General features: G+C 39.8%; 1 protein-coding gene across 1 annotated transcript; it reads left to right on the plus strand.

Moving 5' to 3' along the window:
* Window positions 1–6: 6 nt before the first annotated feature.
* Window positions 7–12,356, plus strand: LOC119916726 (ubiquitin carboxyl-terminal hydrolase 31-like; the record flags this gene model as incomplete). Its single annotated transcript, XM_038736709.1, is given in 19 exon segments — window positions 7–111; window positions 534–628; window positions 720–812; window positions 1,405–1,540; window positions 3,093–3,240; window positions 3,319–3,499; window positions 3,721–3,785; window positions 3,788–3,831; window positions 4,085–4,179; window positions 5,201–5,278; window positions 6,599–6,728; window positions 7,170–7,289; window positions 7,967–8,192; window positions 8,319–8,477; window positions 8,920–9,072; window positions 10,682–10,699; window positions 10,702–11,323; window positions 11,325–11,411; window positions 11,413–12,356. Coding segments are annotated over 19 exon segments (3,312 nt in total), but the record flags the coding sequence as incomplete, so codon positions are not given.
* Window positions 12,357–14,736: the final 2,380 nt, after the last annotated feature.

Genomic DNA, 14,736 nt, shown 5'->3' on the forward strand with positions numbered 1-14,736 from the left:
CAGTTTAAAGGGAATGCTCAGCACGATGCTCAAGAGTTTCTACTGTGGCTGCTGGACAGAGTACACGAGGATATAAACACAGTCAACCCCAACTGCAGGCCTGCTATAAAGGTGAGTTTAGATCACTAGCATTGGGGGCATCGTTTGGTGTTTTATTAAAAAACAATGTCTGTAGTCTACCAGTACAGCCTTGAAGTTTAATTGACATGTGGACATTTCCCACTTAATGCTCAGCCATACTGCCCTTTCTGTCTGGACAGCTGAAAACAGTTGTTCCAGTTTTTATTGCAGGGCTGTTTTGTTACGTTGCATTATAACTCACAGGTATTTAAATTATTCTGTCACTCAGCGTATCATGCAAATGAGCTGTGTTCACAGTCTGGTTAAGCAAGGCTTGCCTGGTCTTGTTTCCTCTGTTTTCAGTGGAACTAGTTAACAGAGTAATGAAAAAAAATATGAAGGCTTTCACAATAGCTTATGAACTGGCATGACTTATGACTTATAAATCTGACTAATAAAACCTGTTTGTTCAGCCACCTATTGAAGAAGATGATCAAAGCACAGAGGGGGCATCACCTCCCCTCTCTGCTGGGTCGTTTGTGCAAGAACTGTTTCAGGCTCAGTACAGGTAGGCTTTGTGTCCAGGTAAAGTGCCATGTTTTTCCAGTTTGGCAACATCATCTCTCTGCTATAATAAGGGATTTCTCTCCCCCCAACAGGTCGTCTCTCACTTGCCCACATTGCCAAAAGCAGAGCAACACTTTTGATCCCTTCCTCTGCATCTCATTACCAATCCCTCTGCCACACACGCGGTGAGTTACTCTTGAGCTGCAGCGTGAGGTGTGATCAGTTAACAGTGCTTAGTTGACAGGTTTTTACATGTTCATGAGAAATTATTACTGGTTTTGGAAGTAAAACATGTATTGGTACAATAAGGCTTTTCAAAAAAAAGCTTGCATTATGTTTGTTTTACCTATTTTTCTAAACAAGCGCAATGTTTTTAAGTTCTTCAGATGGATGACACTTTTTATTAAATGGTCAAGTGTGTGTGTGTGTGTGTGTGTTGACAGGTTTATGAGAACCTGAAATATCAAATATCAGTGTGTGTGTGTGGTCACAGAAGGTGGAATATGACCTGGCGGGTTAGAGAAGTGGTGGGGGTTGAGTGTGCAGGAGGTGCTTCAGACAGGTGTGGGAGGAGTGTGCACTTTGGAGTTTCAAACCACAACAACAGTGGGTTCATAGACTGTGGGGGAAAAAAAGTGAAGTAGGGGGGAAATAATGTAACATCTTTACACTATACTACATGAAAAACATGTCTTTAAAGCAGTAGGAACCCAGCCTGTATAGGGTATGTTAAGAGAGTATGTCAGACGTTTTATTGGTGTTAACTGTTTTTGCCAGGCCCCTGTATGTGACTGTGGTGTACCAAGGGAAGTACTCTCACTGTATGAGGATCGGAGTTGCTGTTCCCCTCAACAGCACTGTCTATCGCCTCAGAGATGCTGTGTCACGTGAGACCAAGATCCCAATGGACCAGGTGCTATTCCTGTCCATTATCAGCTCAGGGTCTGATACAGAGAGTCTATGTTACAGTCACACAATGTTAGCTCACTGTTCCTAAAGCCAGCTCTACCTCTGAATGGAACTTTGTCGTAAACCTCAGGTTTTTATGAAGTGGACTGCAACTAACATCTGTTTTCATTATCGATTATTCTGGGCTTTGGGAAACATCAGTGTTTTCCAAAGCCCAAGGTGATGTCCTCATAGGGATGAAACGGTATGAAAATTTCACATCACGATTATAGTGACCAAAATTATCACGGTTATCAGTATTGTCACGGTATTGTAAAAATGTGCCAAAAAAATATTAAAATGTACTGATACACACACTGAAACCATTTGAACAAGTTTTATATTGAAAACTAAAAATACAATTGCCATTTTGTTTACATAAAAAATTAAATAACAACAAATAGCCTACCTTTTGTAAACAAATAAAAATCATCTAATTGTGCATTATGAAGATTTTATATTATATAGGCAATACAATGTCCCGTGGACAATTACATGAAAACAAATAAGTCTTTAGAAGACAGTGATAGTAACTGCAATGAGCCCAAAAACTGACGTAAATACAGAGGAGCCTGTAGCATTTCTAGATATGGTGGTTGGTTGACTAAACAGTGTAACGTGTTATCATGTGCAGTGGACGAATAGACTCTGCCAACACACAACGCACACAGCAACAGAACAACGTGTAGCGTTTTATAAGAGCAGCAACACTGAGAGCTTCAGTTTACACGCTGTTAGCAAGTCAGAGAGACCAAAGCTAAAAGTTAACTCACACTGCGTTCACTGTAAGGTTATTTTCTTCAGTCAAGTTTCCCTCAGCGCTCTCATAAAAACTAAAATACGACCGGACTTCAGAGTGACTAGAAAATCTCCGTAGCGCTGTCTTCCGCCGTGTTGTCATTGACTCAAACAAACCCACGTTGCATTCTGCACTTGCGCGCCTGCTTCTGGGAGACGCTGGACAGTGTTTGCCGTGAGATTATAACAATGTGGTAACCGTACCTGGTTATCATGGTAATTAAAATGTGTACGGTAATAATAACCGTCGGGAATTTTACCATGGTTTACCGTTAAACCAGTAATCGTTTCATCCCTATGTCCTCAAATGTCTTCTTTTGTCCATAACCTCAATATATTCAGTTTACTGTCACAGAAGAGTAAAAAATCCCCAAAATTTTCACATTTGAAAAGCTAAATTTTTTTTAAAGAATTTGGAGAATTTTCTCTTTAAAAAAGGACTAAAGCGAATAATCGATTATCAAAATTGTCAGCGATTAATTCAATAATTGACAACTAATTGATATATCGACCTATTGTTGCCAGTCTACTCAATACACAGTTGGAGAGTAAGCCATTTTTAAACACAGTTGTCCTTAGGGCTCCAACAACTGAGTGCTAACATTAATTTAAGCTGACAGGATGAAAATGCGAGAGGAAATGTAAATGAGGGCTGAAACAGGATATCAAGATGACACTGTTAGTGATAAAAATTTGTTGTCCTCCTTTTTCTCTTTCAGTTTGTTTTGACTGAAATGTACTATGATGGTTTTCATCGTTCATTTTGTGATGACGATGATGATCTTAACATCATTCAAGAGAGCGATTCCATATTTGCCTTTGAGACACCAGAGACCTTCAAACTGGAAAATATACGCACAAAAAGAGGTAAGTCATACTTCATAGGTTCCCTTCTATTAATTTAATGTGGAAAAAAATATGAAGACATGTTTCTGTCTTTCAAAGGAAGTCTGCTGGCAAACCTGAATCATAACAACTTCAAGTATGGGACAGAAATCAGCAGGACTCCGTCATTCATGCAGGGGGCCATGACTCCTTTAACGGCATCACCGAATAAAAACCTAGGACCAGAAAAAATAATCCTTCTGGTGTGTAACAGAGCTTGTAGCGGCCACCAAGGAAAGAGGTATTACACTTAGAATATTTTATGTTCTGTGATGTTTTGTCTTTCCTATGACTGTGTAACACGCTCCTTCCTCATGTTCTTACCGATAATAAAGACGGCAGTCATTTTATCTAAGGCTGAACAATATGCAAAAATGGTAGTAATTGGTTAATGGGCTATTGGTGTTCAAAACTTACTGGAGAAATTGATAACGGCTAACAAAGGGCATTATGTTGATTTAGGTTTGGACTCCCCTTTGTACTGTACATGGAGCGCACTGTGACCTGGGATGCTCTACAGAAAGAAATCCTGAAAAAATGCGTCATCTGTTGAGGCCTGGGGTCTACGTTCAGGTAGGAAGAGGAACAAGCAGTTTGCCTTTATAGATTGAATATACAGTAAATAAGTTGATGCCGTACATCTTAATTGATCAGACGGATGGAAAGGAATATTTGCACTTGAAATATGAGCCTCCAAAAAGAGTAAAATTAGTGTCATTATTGTGAAATTATTAATAATCATCCCTGTTGTTTTTATGATTACTCCTTGTTAGTAAGCCAGACGTACTTGTCTCACAGAAGTATTGACAGTGGCGTCTCTGTTTAGGTTGGACCTTTCAGTCTTCGGGTGGTTGGCGTTGTTGGTATCACCTACCTCCTTCCTCAAGATGAACGACCACTGTGTCACCAAACTGTGGATAGGTCAGTCCTGCTCTCTGTTTTAAACAGTATCTGTTTACCCGCCTAATTAGGACTGTGTTACCACCGAAAATGTATATGCTGGATAATTTTGAATGTTATGTCATTTTGTGATTTTAAAGTTTTGCAATAACACAAATGTGCATACAGTATGTGCTTTCATAAATCTCATGAGATAATGCCTTGCACAGCCATTCATGTTGAAAAGGTGGTTAAAAACAGTCAATTTCAAACAGTTACTAGGCAAATATAATTTGCAAGACCGTTTTCTCAGTATTAATTTAACATTTGCATACAAAGGTAAAGTGTTTAATCTTCTCTCTATATACATGCTCCATGGGTTCAGTTCCTCTCATAGGACTGCTCAGGTGACATGCCCTAACATGATTTTGACTGTTTGTTAAAATGCCGGTTTACCATGTTTGGCTTACCTACATAAGTTTGCAGCAATAAAATCAAAGTCACAATGTTGTTGCTCCATTGAGGTGCATGAATCAAAGTAAAATCAAAGTAGGTTTTGACAGCACTGGGATTGATTACTGTGGTTGATTAATAGGTATTTCTGCTCTTGATCTATGTAAATTGTTTTATTTATTAGTGGTTATGACAGTAAAGCAATGTTAAGTTAATTGTGCGAGATGCGAAGCAACAAACATTCTTGTGTATCAAAAAATGGTATGACAATGCCTCCTCCGAGATGGCCATTTTCTCACGTGTACGAATGGGTATCTTTGATTTTATGATTGATTTGTATTGACAGATACTACTACTCGAATTTATTATCCTTATTGGTTTGGTTCTTTGTCGATACTCTTATCAGTTCTTTTTTCTAAATTACTACCCATCCCCCTAACGGAAATTCCTTCACACTGACCCCATTTTTAAATAGCATGTAATTGCATATGGATTATGCGGCACACAATTCTGCCCAGAAAAAGCTAAATGAAGGGGTATCAAGTCCTGTTTCGTCTGCATCTGCTTAAGTCACTTCATTGGTTTCCCGCTATTATTGTTTCCATTGCAGAGCATACAAGTCCTGTGGACAAGGGGGCCCACCACATGTGAAGATTGTGGTAGAGTGGGACAAAGAGACCAAGGACTAGTGAGTGAAAAAGATTATCTGCCAGAGTTCTGTGGTCTGTTTTGTTTTATCAACAGTGTGTTTGTTCTGCAAAGAATGAAAAGAAGCGAGTTTTTGACACTTGTTTGCCTTGATCTTCATTGGGAACAATATATTGGATTTAAAAAAAAGCTGTACTATTGGTTGCAAACTATGAGACATGCACACAAATTACACTTGATTAAACTGTGGTGTTTATTTGGGAGGGTTACTCATTTTATTGACTTGCCTTGTAGACATGAAGGTGTACTTTATAGTAACTCACTGTAATTTTATTGAAGGCCATTCATCAAAAGGCAGGCTAACAAAGGCTAGCTAAGCTTGTGTATGCGTTTATGTTGAAGGCACTATTGAGATGACAGTATCGGTGTAAAAGTTGCATAAGAAAAATTCTGAATAAATATGCCTTAATCTTGCCCATGACAGAGATAAGATTATACTTAGAGAAAACAGTACCATGTATTAAAAGAAAGTGTGACCTGAAAGTATTTGATGGCCCCAACAGGTCATCCAATCCTTATACCTGTTTCTCAACTTAATGTGAATACTTCTTTGCTTAGACACACACTTAGAGACACACAAAAAAGCTTGCCAGCACATCACTGCAACTTCACGTGTCAGTTACGAACACGGTTTTACAGCTGAAGGCGAGGCAACCTTTCAGTCAAATTGATTTAGACAGTCGCTGCATTGTGCAGTTAAGCAACACCAAATTAACAAGGGCTGTTTTCACAGGATCAACCTATTTTGAGCCCTTGAATGTAGGTGCCTCCTACTATTTTTCCCTAAAGGCTATTCATCACATTATTTGTTAAAAAAATAAACTTGCTTAATCTACTTAGAAATGTGCTTGCTTTGAACAGCTATGGTTTTAAACCAAGTAAACACCAGAGTCTGAAGTTCCGCCTACTCAAGCAACGACACGTCTGCTCTTATTTCCTCACTTGAGCTAATTACCATGTTGTGGTCTGTGGTTAACAGACACACATATACACCCTTTGCTGGTCAAATCGAAGTCACAGCCTCATCAGAAGTCATGTGTTGACGACAAGTTAGTTCATCAGTGGTCCAGCTTGGCAGTCCCTGCAAGACATCGAACAAATACTCTCAAACCAGATACACAACACATGATATCAGAGGATAAATTGGATTACTGCGACGTGTTAAACAATTACATCAACTGTCTTGAAATATTTTACTTATATAGGAACTAGTTTGATCAAAAATCTCAAGGCAGGTCTTATGATCCTCATGTGACTCTGCTGTTGAAAGAATGGACGACTGTGCTTCATGTTCTCACAGTCTGTTTGGACACACTGAGGAGGAGTACATTCCTGATGCTGAGAGCGTGTATCTGCACAGGGAACAACATCATCAGCCGCAGGCCTGCACCCTCGCTCAGTGCTTTCAGCTCTACACTAAGGAGGAGCAGGTAACATTTTAGCCGTGCACATAACCTGTGCACACATGCACAAAATACACACACACACAGTCAATTACTGCACTGTGAGTAGTTTTACATTAGAAAGCAAATCTTAGATTTGCCTTAGCACATGGCAGTGGTAAGTATATTTTGAAGTATTGCCTCACATTTGTCTCCTTCCTACCGTTTTATTATTCTTCTGCTAAATCTCAAATAGCCTTTCACTCTCTGTGGTTTTATTGTGTATTTGACTACTAATGCTATGTTTGGAATAAACTAAAAGTTCTGAGCACAGAACTACAATTTCATTGTGGTTTGACTTGCCTGTGATTGCTCTGGAGGAGAACAGAGAGAAAAACCCAGGGCCTCATCTTGTGCGAGGCCCATTTCATAAGCAGTGTGGTCTGGACTTGCCCTTGATGGCTGCTTTCTGGGCTGTGTGTGTTTCAGCTGGCCCCAGATGATGCCTGGCGCTGTCCCCACTGCAAGCAGCTGCAGCAGGGCCGCATTAAGCTCAGCCTGTGGACGCTGCCGGATGTGCTCATACTGCATCTCAAGAGGTTCAGACAGGTATTTCAGCTCAACCAAACACAGTTCAAATAGAAAATAAAAATGTAATCTGTAATCTACTTTCTGAGTATCTAGAACAAGAATCACTACTGTTTTTATTTAGCATCCAGTTTCTGCTTTTATTTATCTGTATTAGCCCTGCATATCGAAAAGTGTCAAGCATCAAATATCAGGTCAAATTTGTGGCCTTGTTTACTTATTCCCTGACTTCAATTCAATATTTTGTCAATTTTAAACTAATTAATTGTGACAAAGTTCTTGTACTGATTCTCATGTTTAGACAACATTTACCATTTAAGATCTATGGCTTTATTTGTTTATATTTATATTTCTCAAAGTAACATTTAGACAATTTACTGCTTGGAATCGGTTCTGAAATTTGAATGTCATTTCGGCACCAGTATTGAAACATTTAAAATGCTACCCAGCATTATGTTTGGTATTGGTGAGTTTTTGTTTTATTTTCTGGATCTTCAATATAAGAAAGGAGTTGGCTGGCATTCCAAACAACTAACGAAGCATTTTAAAGTCCTCAGTAATGGTTGTAGCTATTTTGTACTGTCCACAAAACCACAAATAAACTCTGCTGTTGGCTGCAACGAGCAGGTAGGCCGGAGTCGTTCATTTCAGGAGTCGTTCCTGAAATGCTGAGTTGTTTGTCTTTGCGTCTGTTTCAGGAGGGAGACCGGAGGGTGAAGATGCAAAACATGGTGAAGTTCCCGCTGATGGGCATGGACATGGCGCCTCATGTGGTTAAAAGAAGCCAGAGCAGCTGGAGTTTACCTTCCCATTGGTCACCATGGAGACGGCCCTACGGACTAGGAAGAAACCCCGATGACTATCTGTATGACCTGTATGCTGTGTGCAACCACCATGGGAACATGCATGGAGGCCACTACACTGGTAATGCTGTAAACAATTGTTCTACTTCAAAGGTTGTATGTGAGAATCAGAATATAGAATTAGACTGTATAGTCATGCGTTCGTCTTCCATTTTGATCTATTTTTCCCTTTGTTTTGCACTCGCAGCCTACTGCAAGAACTCAATTGATGGTCAGTGGTACTGCTTTGATGACAGTGAGGTTTCACCAGTAGCTGATGATGACGTGTGTCAACAGACGGCTTATATACTGTTCTACCAGCGGAGGACAGTTATTCCATCCTGGTCAGCCAACAGCTCTGTTGCTGGTCAGTATTTATGTCTGTCTTAATATCTGCTGTATGTACAATTCCAGTCATGTTGTGATGGAGACTGGTGTGAAAGTGTAGCTTTATTGCAGTAGTTGCAGGAACATAGCCACAAAGGTGTACCACAGTACTATTATGACAGAGGGTGTAGGTTTTTGGTTGAATACTGGAGAGAAATGTGCTGTAATGTGGAGGCATGTTTTGAAGCATGGGAGCAGGACTACTCATTTAATGCTGAACGTGACCAATTTAAACATCTTAATTAGAGTAAAGCCTTTCTCTGGTTTATAGCCATTGTGGTTATAATGTGCATGTCCCTACCACACAAGTCAGACCTTTTTGGGAAATTGTGCTATTTCTGGAGGGAACCAACTACATAATATGCATCACCGTGGCTCTAAACTTTTAAGAGACACTAGAGTTTGTATTGACTTTTACACAGGTTCCACCAGTTCATCCCTGTGTGACCACTGGGTCAACAGGTTACCTGGCAGTAGGCCTGCTAGTTTGGCCTCCGGGGCCTCATCCAGGCGCACCTCTCTGGCATCACTGGCTGAGTCAGTTGAGTTTCCAGCAGAACGCAGTGAAGATGATGGTGAGACCATGTTTATATTTGTCTTAATTTATTTGATCTTACAGGTGTCAGATTGTAATTCTTTGCAGTGCTGCCTTATGTAAATTTTTTTATTACTTGCACATGAACTGTGGCTGTCTGACTCAGAGTTTACATTTCAGGCCATATTTGTAACAGAGGCGCAAACTTTTAAGATGCAAAGCTATGTTCGAATAATGCCATTCGTAACGCCATCCACCGCCTAAATGAGACTAGACTTTTTTAAATTCAGGAGACCACAACCAATATAAAAGAGAATACATTTGGCAAACCATCAGTTACAGATCCAAATGACAAAAGGAAACAGCTTCAAAGAGACATATTTGCTTTCAATGTGTCTCAGTGTATCCAACCTTTTTTAAAATGAGCAACACAAACCTTTGTACAAAGCGCCAAACTCCTTCTACTGACAATGTTTCTGTTGGAAACCAAAGATACCACAAAGTTTTCCCAGCGTTCTCTATAGCCAGGAACTCTCCCACCAACTCCAAAATTCTGTTAATAACTGTTTAAAGAAGGAGAATATTTCAGGGACAAGGCAGCAAGTCTCTTGACACGTGTCACGTATAACTGGGATGAACAAGACGACATGCCTGACAGTTCTGTACTGTGGGAAACCTCACATACCGAGTGAATCCAAATTGAGACAGATGTTGGCCGGACTGCTGTTTGTGGTTAATATAAATGCAGGCTGTGTTGAACACTCCAGAAAACTGGGGTCGGCATAGTCCCCAAATATGTTGGCCAGGCAAACTGGTATTTAACTACAACTTTCACAGATCTCACTATGGAAAATGCTTCCAAATTATGTAATTTATTTTACAGCCAATGTTTTATTACTTACGTGTTTGAGTGCCTACACATTTAAAGCTAGGGCAGGCAACGTTGGAGTATCTGAGTTAGCTAGATTTTGAAAGTATCCAACTGTAAAAATCCCACCCCTTCCCTTCAGGCCTCCCCCAAAACACATTTTGCGTGTGGGTAGGTAAGTAGACAGACAGGCAGGTAGGCCAGCCAGTCGATTGGCCACAGATAACAGATTTTTTTTTTTTTTTTTGTGGATTTGATTTATTGCTTGCTGTTAGGATGTAAAGAGGATTTCAACAAATATGCTTCCCGAAATGAATTGCCTACCCTAGCTTTAAATGTGGCATCAATTCTTACCATAATAGTAGTAATATTTTATTATTAAGTAATGTGTGGGCATTACTTACAAATATATCTACACCCTTTAATTAGTTAACGCTGTTCAGATATCTTTGGCACAAATTGCAAAGTGTAGTTGGTAAATGTACTTTTTCAGCTCCTGAGAGTTCATCAACACATTAACACAAAGCTAACACATATGCGAATAGAAGGCGAAAATCTGAGAGCATTTGTTACAACCGCCAGGTCCAGTTCTGTGGTAGCTGCACAATTTTGAACAGCACAAACACTGCTGTGCATGGTCAATACACTGATGCAGTCAAAGGTGTGAATCAATACAACTATTGTTAATGTTTATATAAAAACAAGATTAAGACCTGTATGTGCATGATTTTGCGGCTTTATGTTATCTAAATTTCTTTATTAAATGTTTCCTTGTTTTTAGGAGGATTCTCCGTCCGTCCTTTGTGAGGAGCATCCAGCGTCAGAGCTTGTCCTGCAGGTCTTCCATCGCTAGCCCTTTAGCCTTCAGCGACAGTGGGATAAAACCTTCGTGGTCTCTATCTGCAAAGCTGCACATGCGGTCCAACTCGCCATCGCGCTTCTCCCTCGACTCTCGATGTTCTCCTCCTCTAGAGAGGATAGGAGAGGCCTGTGATGACAAAGTTTCGACTTCCTGTTTTGGAAGCTACAGTAGACATGAACGCTACTTTGGCAGCAGGTCTCCCCTGTCGATGATGGAGAGCAACTTGAGTGACCAGGACAACAATAAAAGGTTCCTAGACATGATGTACTGCAGGGCTCCCACTCCAGTCGAAAAGAAAGGCACCAAAAATGAGCCAACTGAAAACAACAACCAGATAACCGCTATTGACCAAAACATTGTACCCACCCAAGCTACTCCCTCCAAAGAACAGAAACGTAAGAGCAGTATCGGAGGATTTGCATCCAAGGCAGAAAGCACAGGCTCAACAAAGAGTTCCAGCAAAGCGGAGCAAGAGAAAACCTCCAAAAAACGTTTGTGCTCCACCCTTAAGACTGCCGCTTCTGAGACATCTTCCAGTACACCTGTGAAGGGCAAAAAGATGCAATACTAAAGAAAAGAGTGTAAATACCAAGAAAAGCACCTCTACACCCAGTGGAACTCCTTCTAAAACAAAGGACAACTCGACCTCTAGAGGCAACGCCACAACACAAGCCATGCGTTCGCTCCACACCTCAGTCCTCAGCTTCTCCCTCGCCAACTGCAAAGAAGATTTCCAGTGCCACTGAGAAAAGCTCTGCGAATAGTCGGAAAAAGCTGATAGAAAGGAGCTACAGCAGAGATTCTATGCACACTAGCCCCCTGGTAGACAATCTCCGAGGCAGCTTGGTAGCCCGCTCTTCACTGCCAAAGAGTGGGGAAAGCAACCGGCCTGAGAGGAGATTTGTGAGGAGCTCTAGCAGCAGCTCTTCTGTCACTAGTCTGCGCTCACCCAGCGTATCCACCAGAGACCTGCAGCGCAGCAGCAAACCGGAGGAAAAAGCGTTGTCGTTCTTCAAGAGTGCCCTGCGACAAAGGGAAAGCCGCAGGTCGGCCGATTTAGGAAAGAGCAGCATGCTTGCAAAAAAGGCCTCAGAGAGGACATGCAAGCAGAATGGACAAGCCAAGGACATTGGTGGAGATAATGGAAAGACAGGAGGCGCTGTATCTTCACAGAAATCTGTAGAGACTCATGGAGGTGAGACAAAGTCAGAGACAAAGGCGTCTTCCAAGCCCCCCAGCTCTCTCAGTCGTACTCTGTTAAACGTTGGAAAATCCAAGTCTTCCACTTCTGAAGTAAGTCTCAAGTCTCCCACAAACGGGAAGAAGCCTCTTGAAAGGATGGCTTCCTCCCGAAAGCTGTCATCAAGCATGCAATCTCCTGCACGTACAACACAGAGGCCTCAATGATATATCGATAGTAGTTAACGTTGAACTTACATAATGCAGCTATTTTCTTTGTGCCTAAGTTTCAGTGAACATCAGATAGATTTGTAAATAGACATTTTTTGACATTATGGTTTTGTGCACTAGCATCAGATGCATATACTGGCTTTGAGGTTTGAATATCAGCAGCTAGTTTTGAGGATAAATTATAATATATAAATAATATATTTCACATCACCTGCATATTTGGGTTTCAAACACTCGCATGGTATGATGCCAGTTCTTCATTTTTTTAAATACTGTTTCCAATTACACCTTTAAGCATTAGGTATGATTTTGATGCAAGTGAGAAAATGGAGTGAAGGCTGATCGGTTGACACAAAATGTGTAGATGTTTTCTGGCATGGGGGATACATGGGTAGGCCATATCCATTCAGCTGTACAACACAACATATTTGATTGTGTGTACTGGAGGTGTATGACAGCTGACAGAATTCCCTACTGGAATCTTGAAATCCAATTATCTTCACTTCAAACAAGAGGTTTTTACATCTTTGCATGTTGGGAACATTAAGTTTAGTTTGCTTGCAAAATGTAATGCTGGCCAAACCTTTTCACTCATTTTGCAGCTTATACATTAAAATAAATTAAGGGGCTAAGAAACATTTCACCTTATACACACCAATAATACATAATATATCCTATAGACTGACATTCTGAATTGATTTAGACACACATTCTTGGAATTAAGATAGAAATAAGCTGGCTGTTGATTCTTAAACCTCCTGTTCTATAAGCATTTTGAATGCAACAGCAGTGAGAACAGAACCTTAACATCAAAAATGGTCTCTGGACAAATATGAGGCTGAGTTGGTATGCTCACAAACACACGCACACCACATACATAAGAATTTCATTCCGAAAGAATTGTGGCTAAGCATTCGTAGAAATTTGTATTGATTGTTTTAAGTAAAACCTGCAATCTGTTCCAAACACTTTCTCCATACACCTCGTGCATTGGTTAATAGAGGTAGTGAGTGTTTTGTTTTTTTTTTCGGGGAGGAAAAATGAATGTACTGACAAGTAATGTCTGGATAGTATCAAGGATTATGTAGCTGAAAAAATAAGAGATATTCTAAACATTACATTCTAAACAAACTAAACATTAAACAATAGAAATACAGAGGTGACGGTAGGCCCTGTACCAAAACCTAAAATGATTGAGATAAGAAAGAATCGGTACCACATTGAGAAAAGTTTTCCAATATTTTAAAACTTTATTTTTGTTTAATACTAGTAATGTTTTGATAGAAATGTATTTTCAAATGCTTATTGAAATTTTTTTTTCTGAAAGGGACCGTGTGTTTTGGCATGAAACCCTTTAAAATCAAAGTATATAAATACATATATGTGTGTCTGTATAGTATACAGAATATGTCCCATTTTTTCCTTTCCATGAGCAAGATAAAATTATCTTAAGCGCCTTTCAATACTGTACATGGAAACAAGTTATTGCTTTTGGCAACATTGTAGTCTACTACGTATGCACCACTGAGTAGGAATGTTGTATTGTTCGCACTTTGTATAGATAAAGTAGTTTTCTTTTACCAGAGCAGTCATATATACATATATAAGACACACACACACACCCACACACACCACCACACACACACCACACACCACACACACACACACTCTAATTTAACAATGTAATTAACCTTTCTTTATATGTTTGTTCATGATTTCAGGACATATCGTAAAGTAATTTATAAAGTCATTCATCTCAATGTTTCAGGGGTCACCCCTTTCATACACCTGGTGCTGTAACAGACCAATGCTCCTCTGGCACTGATATATCTTAAATGAGCATATTTTCAAATGCTGATGTTCAAACTGTGAGCCACACACTTCAGTGAACCAGAAACCCTGTTGGCAGCATATATCATAACCTGTGGTACCTCATTGGACAGTAGACAGTACTTTTTTAATTCATTAGTACATTATTTCTTCATTTGGCTGAAGCAGAATATTGACAATGAGCCGTTTAATTAAGCATAGAACTACATTAATGTTGTCTGAGCACATGTTGGCCAAATATGGATATATAGGCTGAACTATCAGACACAGTGTAGAATGTTTCATTTGCAGTAAAATGATAGCAGTAAAGGCAGGATATTGTCATGCAGCTGTCATGAAGAACAATCATCGTTATCGTTGTAGAATTACCCCACCTGCAATTGCAATATTCATACACTAGATACCAGCATATTGTATGTTTTTAAATGAATGAATGTGGTTATGCCATTGAAATCCAATTATTAGTAACTAGTTTTACTTTAAACATTAACATAATTTTTGAATTATAGATCTATAGTATTTCTCTCTGCTGTTTCTCTGTAGCATCTACCAGGTTTACATTGGTTCTCAGATGGTTTCAGAGGAAACACCACTCAATTTATAGATAATGTTTTTAAATGGCCTGTGCGGTGTTTGAGCAAATCTGCGCTTTAATGTGCCTGGCTTCAAATGTCTGACAATAGTTTTGGTGAGAGAGGTTTGCTTTTGGAATAACCTGTGTTTTACAAAAAGTA

Source organism: Micropterus salmoides, unplaced genomic scaffold (assembly GCF_014851395.1).
Source record: "Micropterus salmoides isolate LMB-PRFRI ecotype aquatic unplaced genomic scaffold, ASM1485139v1 Ms_hic_scaffold_2128, whole genome shotgun sequence".
NCBI lineage: Eukaryota > Metazoa > Chordata > Actinopteri > Centrarchiformes > Centrarchidae > Micropterus > Micropterus salmoides.